Source organism: Cuculus canorus, chromosome 3 (genome assembly GCF_017976375.1).
Source record: "Cuculus canorus isolate bCucCan1 chromosome 3, bCucCan1.pri, whole genome shotgun sequence".
NCBI classification, from domain to species: Eukaryota; Metazoa; Chordata; class Aves; order Cuculiformes; family Cuculidae; genus Cuculus; species Cuculus canorus.
Genome location: NC_071403.1, coordinates 13,951,128 through 13,970,347, shown reverse-complemented (window position 1 = coordinate 13,970,347; position 19,220 = coordinate 13,951,128). Strand labels below are relative to the sequence as shown.

Sequence of the window (19,220 nt, the reverse complement as noted above, 5' to 3'; positions counted from 1 at the left end):
GAATTAAGAAAGAAAGTGAAAAGGTTACTTCTGGGGGTTAGCCTTTAGGAACTTATCTAAGAGGCAATCAAAAATACTGAGATACAATTGGTACTAATAAACCATGAAAAGTTTGCGTTCTTTATTTGTGTCACTAAGCAGAATGAGACTAGATTTTCTGCTTCACATATTGCAGACCTCCTCATTATTAAGAAAATATGGAAGAAGAATCACATAGCCAGAAGACTTAGCCTGATTGATTCTTTGCCCGATGAATGGTACATGCATTTATGACAGGAACTGAAATCTGAAAAACAGACTGTTAAAAACCACACAAATGTTTTGCTGCAGTTAAAAAGAAGAAAGAGGATTGACACAGATATGAAATCATGGGCCTGTTTGCATGTTTGTAATATAGAAAACAGGATCTAGACCACTGGAAATCCTATTCAATACCAACTATGACATTCACGAACTTGCACAACTTTACACTTTTCAAAATGCCACAAAACCACAATATCAGACTATTTTGTGTTCTTATTACAGCTGTTGTCATCAGAATGGATTGACTGTGTACCACTTAACTACTGTCACTATAGTCTCTACTTTATAACACCAATAACACAACGGCAACCTGATAGTGTACAGTTCTTGTACTTCATAAGTACAATCGTACGAAGAAAATACCTCAGAAGTGCTTTTGGGGACATAATCAACCTTGCAGCATCACAAATACCTATTTTTTACTATCTTAGCCAAGAGTGGCAATAAAGTAAAACATTACTTTGTTAACCCCTGATTTTCACTACAAACCTTTTGATAGAAACAAAGTAATCTGTCTCAGAGCATGTGTTAGTCCCACTGAGGGCTCATTTCTCATTATATTTAATTTAAAAATTCTATCAATTTCCTTTTGCATTCCTAGTGTTAATTTTATTGAATGCATTTCCTGTCCTCTGGCAAGATACTGATACACTGTCTGTTGCCATTGGGGGATATTTCTCCATAGAATCACTGGTTGTCACTATGAAATTAACAACAAATTCACAAAGCCGGAAAATGCCCATCTCCAAAACTACAGACTTTATATCTTAATTCATTTTTTCTTCTATATCCAGTTCTATGAGTTCAATAGCATATTTTCACAGAACCATAGAATCATTAAGGTTGGAAAAGACCTCTAAGATCATCAAGTCCAACCATAAGCCCAACACCACTGTGCCTATTAAACCATATAATGAAGTGCCACATCTACACGTTTTTTTAACACTTCCAGGGATGGTGACTCAATCACTTCCCTTGGCCGCCTGTTCCAGTGCTTCACCGCTCTTTCAGTAAAGAATTTTTTTCTAACGTCCAATCTAAAACTCCCTTGATGCAACCTGAGGCCGTTTCCTCTTGTCTATCACTTGTTACTTGAGAGAAAAGACCGGCACCCACCTCACTACAACCTCCTTTCGTGCATTTGTTGAGAGCAATAAGGTCTCCCCTCAGCCTCCTCCAGACTAAACAGTCTCGGTTCCCTCAGCCACTCCTCATAGACTTCTTATCCAACTTATTTTCATGAAGTTGGATACTCCGAAGTGTCTGAAGTGTGATCTATCAGCACATACTCAGCTTCAGATGATGAAGGTCATCCCTGTCTGTTTATTAGTATGTGTTTAACCCAAAGACATAATTGGGCAACCTGTATCCTCAGGAAAAAAAATGATACATAGGATAGGATTGAGTTTGGTATTGAAACTTCTAAATTTAGGTACCTATAGGTATGCAAGGTGTCTAAGCTTCCATTATAGTCAGTGGAGATCTTGACAGTACAGTCTATAGGACAGTTTAGCTGTAATAGGTACCTGTGGCACTGGCAGACATACATATTTACTTCTTTATTTTTCTTAATTTTGCACTTAATTCCGCTGTTAGCAATTGATTTAATTTCCTAAATAAATTACTATTAGAGATCTCTCATGGTGTCTTTGACTCCACCTGCTTTGAAGGGCATAGGTTTCTCCTATCTTCTGTAGATACATCTTGAAAGTGTTCTACACACTTGTATTAAGGTATCTAAATCAAGCATTTACTATTAACCCTTAATTCCAGGGCTTATTCAAAGATATTTACATATCGATTCTTTCCTAGCTCTCTGCGGATTTCTGGCTCAGTCTGGTTAACAGAAAAGGGTAGATGTCTTTTTTAGTTGTTTTGAGTCACTTAATGTAGTTCCTACCTCTATTTGGATGTCCAAGAGATTTTGGTACTAAGTTTAAGGAAAATAAATCATCCTGCTACATTCAAGGGCCTATGTTTTAGGCTTCTACACTTAATTTTCACACTTGAAATGAAGTAAATTTGCAAAAAAAGTTCTTAAATATTTTCTCATATTATCAAGATATTCTTTGTATCAGCTTGCATTTATAAAACATGTCCTCTTAAACAAAACTGAACAGCTACAACAACAAACAGAAAGGAAAGTATTAAACGCACCAGATGTAAATTTGGCTACTAATGAGCTGTACTTCAAAATCAAATACAAATAATATCAAAAACCTTATTCACATCCCCAAAACACTGGACTGGGTGTCCCTTGGTTTTCATGGTATATGTTTTCTCCAAAAAAAATTACATTAATTAAAATAAACTGAAAATGTAAAGGTCTAGACAAACTAAGAAGAAAAATAGTTGTATAGGGTATAACATGAATTTGGGTAACAGTTTGAGCTGGCAGCAGCACAAGGAGGTTGTAAAAGAAGAGTATCTCTAAAATAGCATGCCCAGTATATATAGAAACTCCGTACACAGCAGAATGTTTTAGAAAATACCTTCTCATCTCACTCCCAGTCCTCCCTGTTTTTTCCCCACAGCTGTCTGAACAAGTAGCTTCTTTGTTCTCCTGAGATTAAGTGATGAAATAGTAATGGTTTTTGTCTGGGATTTCAGCTTTTGCCATCAGTCTTAGATAGTTGTGCACCATCACACATTCGCAATTCCTTAAAATGACACACAGGACACGTCACTATTTTTGCAGGAAGGTGAGAGTGAAGCCAGAACCACGTGGGCTCATTTTCTACAAGTGTTAGACACTACCTAGTCTAAAGAAAGGTGGGTACTTCTAGTGGCTACGTCATGGGGTTGTAGACCTAGTAGCACTTTTTGCTCTAATTTTTGCTGAAACGCTTACTCACTATGATATTTAAACAGCTGTATTTTTCCTCAATCCTGATGAAAATTTTTGTCTTTAATGGAAAAGCCTCAGAAGAAAAGAGTTCTCTCATGTAAATCAATTACAGAAATATGAGAAGAGAATGGTTTGCTTCAGATCAAAACCAAAAATAAAACATGTTCCCAGCAGACAATTGTACAGGATGAATAAGGAATTACATGTAGCGATATACATATAAACCCATGTTTTTTGTAAATTTAACATATTTTTTCTCCTCCATTTACAATGAAGAAGATACAATATAATTCCCATTAAGGTTTTTTATTTGAAGATCAATATATGCTATCTAATAAAAATAACATTAAGAGCATGTAGAATCTGACATCAGATGAATATCTATTGCACTATGAAGAGCATGCCTTGCTGTCTAGGGCAATAAAGAAAATGATGTTGCATATTTTCAATTGCATTTCTTGGAGAGGTGGTAATAAACATATTTTACATGCTTCAGTCCTCAAAGATTTTAATCTGTGTCTGTACATGAAACGATGAAGTATGTGTGTGAATGTACACAATTTGAGTACCTAAAGCATCAGATGTTTTACTGTCTACATACAAGAAAAAGTACAGGACAGAGTAAGAATGAGATGAAGATGAGCAATGGGCGTGGAAGAAGATATTATTGACTTCTTCTTGTATATCCTTCAACTTCTGAAGTATAATCTGCTTTAAAAGAGATTAAACTGTTTCCTGAATACTGGTGACTGTTTCATTTTAGAATTCCTGTACAAGAAATTGTTCTTTTTTGTTTTAAATAAATATATTTGGGTTATTATTTGATATTTGGCATACTTGCTTTTACATTTATTTCATATTACAATAAAACCATAGATTCTTTTTGTGAATAATCATTTAAAACTGAGATATCAAGGAAAGCACTCACTGACATTTTAAAAAAGAACATTTAATAGATGTATGCCACAGTTAGAATTGCAACCATGAAATAGTATTAACATAAAGGATTTAATTTTAAGTCTGGTCAAAATAACGTACTCCTTACAGTCTAAGCGCATAAATACATAAAATTAATTACAAGGAATGATTATTTTTTTCTGATTCAGTATTTCTCTATATGTCAGCATATATAATCCGCTGATTATTGCCATTCAAATTCATGCAATAACTCCTGGATTTGTGACAATATGCATGGAATAATTCTGGTTCTATGGTCCCCATCCAGCATTTTAATTCATACTTTTGATAGGTGTAAAGATATTTCTGTAATTTAAAGGACAAACACATTGCTATACTTCCACAGAGTTATGGGGAGATGGAAGAGAGGAGACACTCACTAGTAACTGCATCATTAGTATAACATGTAGCATTGGGATCATAGCCATGGCCTGTGCAACGTAAAATTATATTATATTCTCCATTGCTTAGAATAATAGCGTGGATTGCAGGATGTAATCCCCAGCACATGCTCTTGAATGCAGATGTATATTACAGTTACTTAACTGGCTATGCAAGAAATCTCTTTTTCTCAACATTATCAGAGAAGATGACAATAACATTAAAAAATCATCACAAACTCTCCATGCTTTCAGCTAAAAATCTGTTCAGCCACAATCTATAACACAACATTTTTTTCATGAAATTGTTTGGCTTGGAGCTGTTCATCTAGCTTATTACATTCCATTTAAACTTGTACATTCTGATAGACACTTGTATTATTGTCATTAAGGTCTGGCCACCCTGCATGGCTTAAGCTTAATGAAAGATCTTCTCTTCAAATTAAGAGGTACATATTATAAATATTGTCTTTACTATCTCTAAAACATTTTTAACTGATAAACACTAAAAAGTTATTTTTAATATTTTATCCTTGTTTCTATGCATTTCAATTTTATGGCAAATTCAATTCACACCAGGTATTTTCATTTAATCAAATGTCACAAAATATAACGTTGGCCTTTACTGTTTCTGTTCTAAAAGAATTAAAGCAGTGCAGCCCATAGGAGAGAATGGTAATTTAAGTAGTACTCTCAGGAAGCAGAACAGGGCTGAATTAAATACAGTAAAAATATAGCATACAGTAAACCTACCCCCTACATATAAACTCTCATAAATTGGATGATAAATGTAATTTATCCTTTCTTTGTGCTGAAATGGAGTGCATGATGAACCAGTCCCTGTTTAATGACTTGGTGTTCTCCTGATCTGTTTATCTGGTATACACAGAACTGTTTATGAAGGATAAGGCTCTGAGTACTGTAGACAAAACACTATGAAATGGAAGCATGGATAACTAAGGAAGGATCAACAAAGAGACAGCAAGAAACTGGTATATTTTATCTAAGGTTTTGTCACACATAAATGATGCAAGTGCATAGCTACTATGCTACTCACATTTCAATCATTTTTTCTGAATACCAGGATGCTTCAAAGAATTAAGAGTTTTAAACCCATTTTCTTTATCCACTCTGCCCTGAGCTTCTTGTCTACATTCAAATTCTCAAAACATCATTCATGAAAATAACTCTAATTTAATGACAATGGCCTTTGGAAATCAACCATACAGAAATATATTTTTGTCATCAGTTTGGGTTTTTTTTTTTTTGAAGGGTCACTTTCCACCAAATAGGCATTTTCCAAAATTTTAGATTAAATGCTGACTAGATTTTGTTAGTGAGGACATAAAGACATTGATTGACGTCATGGATAGGCACGTGAAGGTCTTTGCTTCCCTCTAGTGACCGGTCCAGGAAGAGATTTAACCAGATCTACTAATGTCTCTCACCTATGGCATAAAGATTTTGGCAAAAGACTAATTACGTGTTAAGATGTTTGTGAGATCAGAGAGATGCTGATATAGAATTAAAAATCTATACTTGTGACATCACTTGATAAAATATGGCAGATTTAAACTGGACGTGTGTTTTGACTTTTTTATAACTTTTTACAGTTTTATCACGCAGAGATAATTTCAGTGTTGACAATTCAAGAACAACTAGGGGGTGCTCTATAAGATGCATTTTAAACACTATTCAAACATTTTTTAAGGTCATCTTGCCATACAAACACCTTTCTTGTAGAAAGACAGACCAGCCTTTGATGAATTATGATGTTTGATTTATCAGAGAGAATGGTTATTTATTCAGGAGGCTTCAATCAGATTTAGACCCATACCTTTGGAAGCAAAGTCAAGCAATCCTATACTCTGTAAATGCTCAAAAATGCCTTGTATTACATTCTCTTCATAATATTACTAAAAGTAGGTGTATTTGTATCAGTCCTAGTTCTGTCTCTTTTGTACTGAATTCAAATAAATTTAAAAGAAACAAATATATATCTGTGCAAAACTACACAACATGATTTACTTATAAGAACGTATGTATATGATCTGTTCCCCAACTGTCAAAGAAACAGGACAGAACGGTAGAAGGGTACTTCCCACAGCTCCTTCTCACAAGGATAAGCAGTATTCCACAGAGTTTTCATCTATTTGGATAACGCAAGTAGGTTTCATTTTTGTTTAAGGATGAGTTAATACAATGTCCTTTAGTGTTGCTGCACTGCTTCTGTTGGGTAAACAGAGCTAAATTCTCCAGGAGCGGCAACAGTTGAGAGCTCATCAGAATGAATGAGAAAAAAAACCCAGAAATATCATCATAAAGCTATTTAACCTTTAGAGCTTCTGCATCATGGCAGGAAATTATATTGGCTTTGAGAACATCCAGACAGTATTCTCAATTAGGACCGAGGAATTTGAAACTCTTTACTGGGAGCTGGTGAGCGACCTTGGACAAACAGCTTTGCTTTCACAATGCCTTAGTTTTCACTACCTGTAAACTGAGGAGGACAATAACCAACTTCTGTGTTAAATTGCTTTTAAATCTAGCGGTCTAACACACTTAAAGAGTTACATGATATAAATGAGAAAGGTTGATAAACTTTCACAGTTGCAATTGTGCTTTTTCGGACTTTTGGAAGCTGTATTGGATTCGGCAAACAGAGTTTTCCTCTACAAGAGTCAATCCAAGTCCAGCACAATGCTGGATTCACAGATTCCATCTGCTGCATTTCTTGGTGAGGTTTTATTAGGGAAAACAACAATCGTGATTTATTTGACTTGGTAACATCCATGATTTTTTTCTGGAAACATAGATACAAAACCAAATTATGAACTATTTGTTTTCTATTCTAAAGTTTATTCAAAATACTTAATTATCATCTGTCATCACACACTAAAAAGTCTGTCAAAATTCCAATTCGGAACTTTAAATTCAATTATGAAGATACAGCCACTAGTTCTTTTTTTTTTTTTTCACATTTCAGCATTATAATTGCCTGATGTTACAAGCAACCACTATTTTTAGTTTCTGAAAATCTACATTTACATGAAGGCAATAAATAGCAATTGAGTTCTCAACAAATGGAGTTGATTAATCAACCAGTAAAAATTAAAAAGAGAGTAAACTTATTAGCAAGACTTAATTTCATTTCCTTTTTCCTGCTATAAATCACAGCAGGGCATATAAGCTCTGTTCATGGCCATGTAGGTGTTAGTAAAGAGCAGTGTTTTAAAAAAGAACTAAATTATAAATTCCTCCCATATATACTGATTCATTTTGAGTATGACTTAGGCGAAGAAAATTGTAGTTGGTCTCCTTTTCAACATAACGACATTCAATTTTATGTTGTACAATACCTACATATTTCAGAACTAAATACTCCTGCACCACAGTATAACCATAGCAGTTTGTAAATTTAAAATAAAATAAATTTAGATCTTGCATAGCTTGAGCAGTGGTTTGCCAGTTGATCTGATTTGACCTGATGCAAATTAGTCAAAGTCTTTTGCTTGTCTGCAAGGGACCTTGGATCAGGTTTTTCATTCCATACTGTTTTAATGAAAAAGAGTATGATTTTGTAGAGCCTTTCAATTCTTTTTGCAAGACTATCAGGAACAGAAGTTTATACAGAGTGCTATTACGCAGGGTCTACTACGGGAAGTAGGTACTCCAGGAGGCATTTAGCTTTTCAATAAGTTCACTAAGATTATCTCTTCCATTAAAAGCACAAACATAATCAGAATTTAACATGAAAAGCAAATTTTCCACCTTGAAAAATTCAAAAGGTGCAAGGTCTGGCTGAAAAGCTGGACCAACAAGTCTACTGAAGTTGATGGAACAAAAGAAGTTTCAGCAGGCACATATTGCTGAGGTATATTACATGAATTACTCTCAATTTTTATTCTCCTTGCAGAAAAAAACTATTTTGTCCATATCTTCCTGATGACAAAAATAGTATGACTGTAACACAAAGTAAAGAGAGGCTACTTTCATATTTCCCAGAAGCATATTCTGATTTAGGATATTCTAATTATTTGATGATTATCTTGAGACATTTTGACATGAGTTATAGAGTCATCTTGAACTTATGTTAAAAGGCTTGCAGGACTAGGCCAAACAAAGAATAACTGTAATGGTTCATCACAGTAGTTAAAAAAAAAAACAAAGTAGAGAGGAGAGGGACAAAGCATATCAGCATTTGCTATAAATTTTATCATAAGGCAACAAAATACAAAAGTTGGTTTGCTGGTATGCATGCTAGCTGATATCCTAAAGCTGAGTTGCATTTTCCCTTGTAGGCAAATATGTGAGAAAATCACAATTAACTGGTAGACTCTTTTTTATTTGCACTGAAGAAATTCCTATATGGACTGTTTCTCCACAACTGTATCCAGAGACAACGGGAAAAAAATATTAAATGCCTTAGGAGATAATTAAGGAAAAAAAAAAGTAATTGTAAACTTTTTCTTTAACCTTGGAGGATATTGTAATGTGTCTGGAGTGAAATCCTGAAGCTATATAAACTTTTACAATTTCTCATTTCTTATATACAGGTATTCATAGTTTCACATAGCTTCAGGGTAGAAAATCTAAGCCACTGCCAATGTAAATTTGTATGTCAATAGCAAAAGAGCAGACCTGCCACTTGCTCTAAACTAAAACTGAACCAGGTGAAAATACATGCAGTATAAAAATTACAGTTAATTGTCATGTACTTCAGTCAACTGTATATCCATCAAGCACAAACTGCTATGGGCACGCATATGGACAAGCAAAAGGCTGTCATAACCTTATAATATCCTTCTGCAGCAACTGGCAGAAAAGAGCCCCAGAACGCTAAAGCTCTTTCCTTATCCAGTGCTGTCAGATGTCATGTTGCACCACGTACAGCTTTGGAGCACACCAGCATCAACTGACACTGTCCTGTGGATAGCACACGTGCCCACATTATATCCAACACATTTCTAAAAGAAAAAACACCAGCTGAATTCTTTTGCTAATCTGTCGGTGACTATTGAAACTCTCATATGAGATGTCACCTCCTTCCAGTAACCCACTGTGCCCACCCCATCCTTCATGCCCTCATTGTGATGGTGTTAGCCAAGGGTTGTGTGTGAGGGTGATCCTTGCGATGCTCAGTACTGTGGCACCTGGCTTCCAGCCTCTTACTGCATGTGGAATTCTGCACCCCAGTTCAAGAGCCCAGGGGTAAGGTCCACTAAGATGAACGACCAACTTTGTCAGGCCACACCTTCATGGATTTTAGAGCTTCATACAGACTGTCTGTTATGGCACCTATTGCAGATTTAAGCATCAGAGAAGGTAACAAACAAGAGAACTGTTCAGGCAGCCTACAAACTGCCACAGTAAATGACATTTTTAAAATGGAAATGTATGCATGCATATAAGGATTCTTTGATCCCCCATGCTTACACAGCCTTGCCCAGACTTACATAAAGCAAAACAGCTCTAGGAATAAAAACCCCTGACAGTGATACGGCTAAGATTTGGATGTGGCATGGTGACAAACACATGGAAAGAGTGCTGAAATTAAATATAGAGATGCTGGGAATCAGGTCTCCAACCCATGAATATTTTCCTAAATAATATGGCAGAGTTCCAGCAGGACGCGCCGTGAGTAACACACTCCAGAGGAACCGACAGCTTAGCGGGCATGGGGTGCTCCTGTGAGGCTGAAAAGTGTGTTTCAAACTCCTCTGTAAAACTTCCGTAAAGAAAGAAAACTGAAGGGCTGGTCCCTCAGGTCCCCAGGTAAATGCTCAAACAACTGGATCAGAGACTGTCTATGCTGTTTCCTCCTTTCTCCTTTCCTTTCCAAAAAGATAGGAGGGATGGGAGAAAAGCTTTCAAGTGTTTGTTTTCATCTTAAAATCTTTAAATTCACTTTTGGTGGGAAAGTCAGTCCTAGTATATGACCAATTTATTTTCTTTATCTTTTTGGACTGAGACGCTGAAATTGATGTATGACAAACAGTTCCTGACAGCAAGAACAGTTTGTTCATTCCAGACAATGTGAAGAAAAAAAGGTACGACTCTTTGTTGAGTGTTTGGTTGGCTGCTTTAAGGAACTAAATTATTTCTCCTCAGAAAGTTAATTACAAATATTCCACACATTTTCTCATGCACTAAAATTGAAAGCACTCAGTATCTTAAGACTTTACTGAACGCATTTTCTGAAATGAATGGATGAAGATAACACTCAGGTTTCTGAGGGGGGAAAAATTACCACTTACATACCACTGACGCTACCAGCTTTGTGTAGGAAAGCTGGAGATACCAAAATAAACACCAGAACTCATTAGCAACAATCAACACAGACAGATGTGCTCTATATTTTGTGCTCTATATTTTTATCTGAATTATTGTATTTGAGTTTGTGCTTTCTAATACATGATGTAATATTTTATCTTTAGTTGCACTGTCTCGATATTGAACAGACATCTGACTAGCTGCCTATACAGAGGGCACAAGCTGCCAGCTTGACAAATGGAAAACCTTGTAAAGTATCATCACTGGGAAGAACCATCAAATCTCATAGAAAGAATGGATTTAAATGCTTTTGCCAGAGTTAGAATGACTGAATTGTCACAAATAACAATGGCAGCCAGAGACATTTGATAATTTGGTGTGATTAAACAGTTCACAGGTCCAAAACTTTCTTCAAGGATGGATGATGGGACTATTAACCACTGACAGAATCTTCTGAGAAGAATGCCCAAAGCCCAGATAGATAAAGCTTCCCCTGCTGTTGGAGAGTACTAAACTGACAAGATGTTTGGAGGACGTGTCATTTACCAAATGTGTACTTGCCATCCATGCAGATAAAGATGTAGGAGTAGTGGCTAAAAAGGTGGCAAAACCCATTAGAGGTTACTGCAGGCTTTATGCTGATGATAAAGGCAAACACAGTCTTCAGCTGAAAAGCACTTAATTTAAAGTACCCATATCACAGACTACTGATGAGTTAAGCACCTTCAACTAAAAGCAGACTACTTTTTGTTGGGTTTATTCCAAAATGCTTGCCAAATCCTGGTTATGAAAAAATTACCCAGTTTGGAAGGACATGAGCACACCACAGCTCTGAAGGCTTTGCAGTGTGGATTAGGCTATTAACACATCAAATCTAGTTGCCTGCTGCTGAGAGCATCTAATTCCTGAGACTCAGAAAAATGTGGAAAATATAGAAGAAAAACAAACCACCGAGAATGCAACACCATCATGGGCACCTAAGCAATTCTATAGTCTTCTATATATTTAGTTATTAAAATTTATAAGTTTTAGGAACTGATTCAGCACTACAGAGCTTTCATAATAACTTACAACTCACTGTATCAGAATACAAGTTCTGAACTGTTTCTGAGCAAATACAAACAAAATGCTCAAAAACCTCTTTCTAAGGGATGGACAAAAAAGTAGAATTTTGCTTTTGCTGTTAGACACTGAGGTAAGACAAAATACAACATTCTCACAAAATAACACACGTACATGTATAAAACAAATTACAGTGGTGTCGACATGGACATTACTGATGCATCGTATCCTATTGAATATTTGATTGTTCATATCACTTTTCATAACTAATAAATCACCAAGAATTCTGGCAATCGTCAAGTATTTTAACATCTTCAATAACTACTATTCAATAATATGACTAGAAAAGATATCCTTCAGAATACAAAATCATGTGTTTCTCTTTCAAAACCTCAGACTATTTTATGGAAGCTTTATGTAAATTTTATATGTTTCAGAAGTCCACTTGTCAATTCAGATCCTGAAGCATACTGAAACCAGTTCTTATACGCAGCACAACATTTCTTTATAAACAATGTTAAGAGAAATTAATGCAAAACAAGTGGCAAGCACAAAACACATGGGTTTGCAATTGCTTCACACTTTCCTCCTGAACACATGGAATCTTTCAATCACATTGTTAAATCCACAGCATGATTTTTTTTTGTTTTGTTTTGGTAGTGTAATTCCATGCAAATATGTTTTTCATACTCGGGACTGGAGCAGTGAAATCAGAGCATGTGCTCTAAATACACAATGCTGAAATTAATGCATGTAAAAAATGGTAAATAAAGCACTGTACTACTACTATGTGAACAAGACATTGTAAAAAGGAAAAAAGGAACACATTTGAAGTGTTTCGCGTTCCATGTGCACATAATATTACATAATATCAAGTCCTCCATGTACTTTATTCCACACTTTTTACACAAATGGAACATTTTGATGTTGCTGGCAAATAACTGCATAATGAGTCGTTTGTTGAGGCATAGACCATGGTGCTACTTGAATTTGGAATGTTTTCATGTCCCAAGTTTCTAATTTCTATACTACAATGTTGATTCTCAGTCATCAGTGTATTGAAGTAAACCCATGCTCAAGGGTAAAAGCACTCACAAAATCACAGTCATACAATTTCTAATACTGTAGATGACTCTGTACTATAAGACATATACTAATATACCTGGACAAGACGTATAATATCATCTTTAAAAAAAATAATTTGGCAACCACATAGGGATCCTTCTTGAAACAATCTGTGTTTAGGCAAAGATCACCTTGAATAAAATGGGAGATTTACTGTGAAAGATTAATGCAGCAAACTGCAACTGCGTCAACTTGGTATTCTTCTTAAACCACACTGATTTTACTGCTTTACTTCTTTACAGAGACATCTTCTCTTTTGCTACAGAATTGACATACACTGAAAAAAGTAGAAGACTGCTAGGAAGCTTTGACTATTTAGCATACAGATACTATTTTACTAGACTAAAATGAAAATTTGCACCAACTAAAATGACTACAACGACCCTGCAGTAACAGAAATGGGAGCCAGCCTTAGTTATCTGTCCAATTCTTTACCCACGCACTTGTTGCCCAGCAACTACCATCAAGGAACCACAGTTCCTAGACCTCCTTATTTTAATCTTGAAAAAACAGATTAAAACTGGGAGTAATCTCTTCCTGGTGAGATATTGTATTATTTCAATTTATATTGCTACAAAAAAGGAAGCCAAGTACATTCACCCTGTGAAAGGTTCGTTTTCTCTGCCCTCAGACCAACCCATTTACCGACCAACTACTTAAATACCGTTGGGTACTTTGTAATATTTGAACCATGGTAATAGAAGCAAACATTTGTCACTTACGTTCTTGAATCATCCCACAGCACACAGTAGGGGTTCAATGTACCCTAAAAAGAAAAACCAAATCTATTAGTTACTGGTATATAAACAAAATGTGTCATGCTTTACCTAAACATTTATTTGGGTCTGTTCATATAAGATGATTTTATACCCTGATTAACTGATGCCACTGAAATTGGAAAAGCTTAAGGTTAAATCTTACACAGTATTTGAAAAGCATTTGAACCTCAAAGCAGAGTATTTGTTGTATTCTTTCTTTTTTTAGATAAAGTAGGAGAGTTGTCTATTGGAGTTGTCTATTTTGTATACCTTAGTAAAAGCAAAATATGAGGTAAGAGTTGATCTGTTAAGACAATTGACTTAACAGAACATTTCTGGGTGTGTTTAGAAGCAGATGTTTAGGCCCCTGGGGAACTTGGATGGCAAAACCAGTAATGCCTTCCAAAATTCTAAGCATATGTTGCGTAAAATGTCTGAAGCCTGGGATTTTAGATGACCACACATTCAATACCTAAGCCCTTTTGTCAATTAAGTCCTAAATCAGCAGGGATTTTTGCTCAAAATATTTCTTTTCTGAAGCTTTTCAATCCCAGCTCCATTCTCTTTGAAGTCAGCTGAGGATTTCTGATTTGAATGGAAATCTATGTTTGTTACACATCATTAAACAGTGGGTAATATTTTGGGAAACCGAAATGTCTTTATTGTTACTCGAGTTTATTTTGCTGCCTAGGAAGTACCGAGACAAAATTAAAATTCAAGTTTTGTCCCTTTTCTTGTGCATCTTCCTTTATCAAAATTCAGACTTACAGTACTTAGCTAGCTAAAACCCACAAAACTCTGTTCCTGTTCATTATAAACATTGGATAGTCCCAGAAGTCAGGTGGAATACACTATTTTCTTATGTTAATGTTAATGCAGTTCTCTCATGAACAATTTTGGTGCAGTAGATATAAAGATCATTTTGTATAAATAAAATACATCTTGATATTTCATCCTGAGAAGTTTTTTTATTAATAGAAAAAGCTTGGCAACATGTAAAGTAAAAGTCTATTAAATATTTAAATTCTTCCATCCACCTCTTTGTCAAAGATAAAAAAGGTCCTTCTGAAGATGCTTCTGAGAGAGGCATTTAGGGAAAATTTGATCCTCTACTTCAGTATTTTGCTGACTGCACTGAATTTTATGAGTAGAGCATAAATATTTAAAACAAACATATACTTAGGACACTTTTTATTAACATAGCACTGTACAAACATAAATAAAGAATGTTCCATTCCCTGAAGTATTTATAATATGAAGAAGAGGAAGGGGAATAGGGTACAGGACAAAGCACTGGATAATAGGCTCATTGAGATTCAGCGACCAGGTCTTCCATCATTAGCCACAAGTTATCAGATACATTGACAGAAGAGGAAATAGAAGGATAAGAATTAAAAACAATGGAATGATGGTGCAGAATTAACTTCTTTTAAGAATTTAATTTTATAAAGAGTATTAATTTGTATCCTAAGACTGGGTGAAGAAATTCTAATTGCAATCTGATATGGCTAAATGCATATTAAAAAATACCTGTAGCTGAGCTGCGTTAAGACATTGCATATCTGAAATCTGAGACCTGTCTTTCCTAGCACCAGGCATCATACATTTTATACTCATAATTCCCACTGTGCAAGAAGAAAGAATACAAAAACACTTTCAGAAAAAAAAAAGCATTACCAAAAAAAGTCTGCAAAATTGGGGGTAAATAAGGGCCTCACAGAGAGCTGAAACACAAGAAATCTGCTGCTGCCAGATCACACGCTTTACACTCTTTGAAATGTATTCAAACGAAGAAAAAAAAAAAAAAAGAGTATGTTTGGTCATTGCAGTCCCTAGTAAGAGATTAAGAAGACATGTGGAAAGCAGGGCAAATATTGCTCCTGTTCCTTAAGAAGCTCCTGTGAAAGTGTTTGCTCTGCCGGGCGCAGCAGCTTGCAAGGGCAGAGCAGCCTTTCAGAAATTCTTCCTCATTTGATATCCTGATCAAACACCCTTCAAGTACCGGAAGGACCAGAAGGCGTCTGCCTTTCCATTTTCTTCTTTGCCCTTAACCTGTCGCTCCTCTTTTCACAGCCTTTCCGCGTCTGGCCTCCTGGCAATGTCTTCTCACAGTGCTGGTCTTGAGCTACCTCCAACAGGCATCGCTCTCTGTGAGGGCAGCGATCTTTCATCACTGCTCCTGCCAGTTAATTACTTAGCTGCAGCGAAGGAAGCAGCTCCTGTGCCCATTAACGTTTATGACTGTTGCAGTATCGATTTACGCACTACACTACAGGACTTGGATATCTCAAAAATAGACATATGTGTGTGAATGCGTATGTATGTATCTCCCTCTGCCTGGCATATAAAACTGAACTTTCAAGACGTGATTGGCAACTTTGACAGCTACCCAGCACAGTGCCAACTGTGGTTTGTAGCCAGGGTTTTCAGTCTCATTGAAAGTTTGATGTCCTACGCTTCTGCTGGCTCATTACTTTAGTGTCTCTAGAGTAAAGTTCTGTGCTGTCAGAAGGTGAAAGTCCATATTCTTTCTGGAGCAAATAATAGGATTTTGTTTGAGTTGTGCAGTTTTTAAAAGATTACTTTGGTCTCTCTTTAATAAAACTACTGGGAAAATGGCATCACATCCACTATACTATATTCTAAACAACACATATAATTACAATTTGCATTCCATCCAAAAACCAGTTCTCTAGTTTTATTAACAAACTGAATAATTTTGATAGAAAATGTGGGAATCGTGATAAATTTTGAATAAATGTATATTTTAAGGTGAATTCGAATTAAATTTATTAACTCTTAATAAATGATCACGTTTCCCCCTCTTTTTTTTTTTTCATAATCTCTTATCTACTTAAGTTAGTTGGTGGATGGAGAGGTAAAAGAATAAATATGTAGGCATACGCTAAAAGTTGCTTAAAAATCAGTCATTAACTCAATTTTGAAACAAACTGTTCTGAAGAATGAATGCTTGAAAAGAACAAAAATAACAACAAAAAGAGCCATTTCAAAAAAATCAGACAAAAAAGAATGTCTATTTTCTAGAGCAATATTTTGTCATTGTACCTGCCAATCGAACTAACATTCTGGTGGATCCAGATGCTATATAATTTACAACGTAAATCAAATTTAAGGAGTGGAAATATGTTCCAAGCACTTCAATCTTTCCTGGAATAAATTACAGGACAAAAACAGAGCCAAAGAAAAAAAAAAACCAAACAAAAAAACCCAAAAAAAGACTCTGATATCTATTGGCAAGGTTATTACCTTTTTATCTTGTTAAAGACAGAGCTAATACAATACTCATTAATATTCTGTTATTAAAAGGTTGACAAAGCAAGATGACAACCAGCATCTCTAATCCAACCTTTTGAAGCAATGAAGTTCCATGTCACTTCCAAGACTTCAAAACTTGGCAAAAATTTGCTTGGCAAATTACTTAAAGGGATTGATTAAATCAAAAAAGGAAAAAAGAAAAAGATGAAAAAATCCTTCTTTAAGTATCTTCTAGAATTTCAGCTTATGGGACAGTGGTTCACCCTCTCCTTATCCTGGCCCTGTTTGTGTTCCGCTGGTTTTAATAGTTTGTGTTTGGCTTAGAAGTCTCTTCAATGTCGACACGTTGCTTAGCAGTATTCTATTTTGTTTTAAATTTTTAAATTGCTAGCATAACTCTCCAAAGCAATTATAATCCTTTTTCCCCCACCTGCTACCCCACCCTTTTGCAAGTAGTAATTCTCTTTTCAAAATATAGAAGTGTCACTTCAATATTCTTTTCCTACAACTTCTCATATACAGGATTAATTTGTGGTCTACTTCAGCAAATATTCCACTACATTTTTAGTGAAATTTCTGTTAGGAAAAAAAAGTTATGTTAAAGACTGATATTTTCTCTTAATATATATGATATAAATTAAATTGGGAAAAAAACAAAACAAAACCTAACAAAACAATGGGAAAAAAAACCCTACCCACTCAAATATTTCTTAAAATGAAATAGAGAAGCATAAAACCAAAAATCTCCACAATTCATCATTAATAAACTTTCAGTCTTACTGAAAGGTAAGAAGTCAACTCCGTTTATGTTCCTCTATTCTGTTGTTTTGTTTTCTTTTATTTTTTTTTCTAATTGACTTTGAAGCAAATTTCACTGAGGTGTTTGTAATATAATTTTTCTGGGAACTGAATAGTGGGAGCATCGATGGCAAACCAGTTTGTTCTAACCTTGACTAAAATATAAATCAAAGATCTAGAGTTCAAAGAGTTTTCTTCACACTCTTGCCTAGAGACACTAATTCAAATTTGCTACTGACTGAAACATTTGGAACTCCTTCAGCTGACATGTACCTGTATGGCCACTTGGGCAACTGTTTACAGTAAAAAATCACAGCTTTACAGTCTTTTGCATAACAATATTGTTTACTGAAGCTCTAGAAACTATTTCTCTTCTAATTGTCATTTTATGGCTTTATTTCAAGTAAACTCTTAATTTTTAGTAACATCCATAGAGTTTATACTCCATGCCTTAACATAAACTATTCCTATGCTTGCTATTTAACGTTATTTTCCCATTATGGTACATGATAAAAATTTCCCACAAAAGGTATATTTTATTTTTCCTGTGGTTGCTTGGAGATTTCTGACAGCAGAAATAAAAACTGTTAATATTTTTCATATAGCTTTTCATATAGAAACAGAATTACTTTATTCAGATCTAAAACAGTCTTAACATGAGATTGGAGGTTTAAAAGTACAGAATTAAAAATAATTGCACAAAAAATAGCAAATATTTATAAGAATTGTAAGCTAAATTGGACCCAGAGCCTCTTTTTGAAAGTCTGCTATAACAGATTAGGTAAAAAACTGGCTTTTGAGTATAAAATAATGAAAGAAAAGAAGAAAAGGCCTGAAGAACTATGTATATCTATAACCTATGCAGGGAGCAAGAGGTTAAGCATTCAGCACAATATTACACTTTCAGTTGTACCATCAGAGCAGTTAATGGAGAGTTTTTGGTAGAATCCTAGAATCCCGGAACGGTTTACGTTGGGAGGGACCTTAAAGAGCACTGCTGTTTAAATGAAAACATCAAAACACATGGAACAGCCTTTAATTTTGTTTCAGGTTTTGCATATCACATGCATGAAACAAGTACACATTCCATTCAAAGTAATTAGACTGGGCTGAAGTTTTAGCAGTTAAGCTGGGTTTTATTACCTGATATTTAAGGCAACCCCACTTCTTTCTCTCATGTGATCTGATAAATCCTCTTGGAAGAGCATATGATCTATGATTCCAATACTATCCTTGTACTTACATTAGAGAGATGGGCCAGTTCTATCTCCAGGAAAGAATCCGTAGTTTTAGGCTCAGGTCTTATAGTAACAACGATGATTTTTGAATTAACAACAGTAAAATTCCTGGAAAAAAAACATGTCAAAATGAAAAATTTAACTTAATATGAGATTAATGAAGCTTCTGATATTACATTTAAAGAAGTATCTCATGGGTGTT

At 35.1% G+C, this 19,220-nt stretch overlaps 1 protein-coding gene across 8 annotated transcripts in view; it reads right to left on the bottom strand.

Annotated features, from left to right (window-relative positions):
- The window catches only part of ADGRB3 (adhesion G protein-coupled receptor B3), a 457,722-nt gene that overhangs the window by 165,446 nt on the left and 273,056 nt on the right, over positions 1-19,220 (bottom strand). For all 8 annotated transcript variants that reach the window (XM_054061560.1, XM_054061566.1, XM_054061564.1 and 5 more), the window contains 2 exons: positions 19,024-19,126; positions 13,671-13,714 (listed from right to left, as the gene is read on the bottom strand). In XM_054061560.1, the coding sequence (XP_053917535.1) occupies positions 13,671-13,714; positions 19,024-19,126 (147 nt within the window). The remainder of the gene's footprint in view (positions 1-13,670; positions 13,715-19,023; positions 19,127-19,220) is intronic.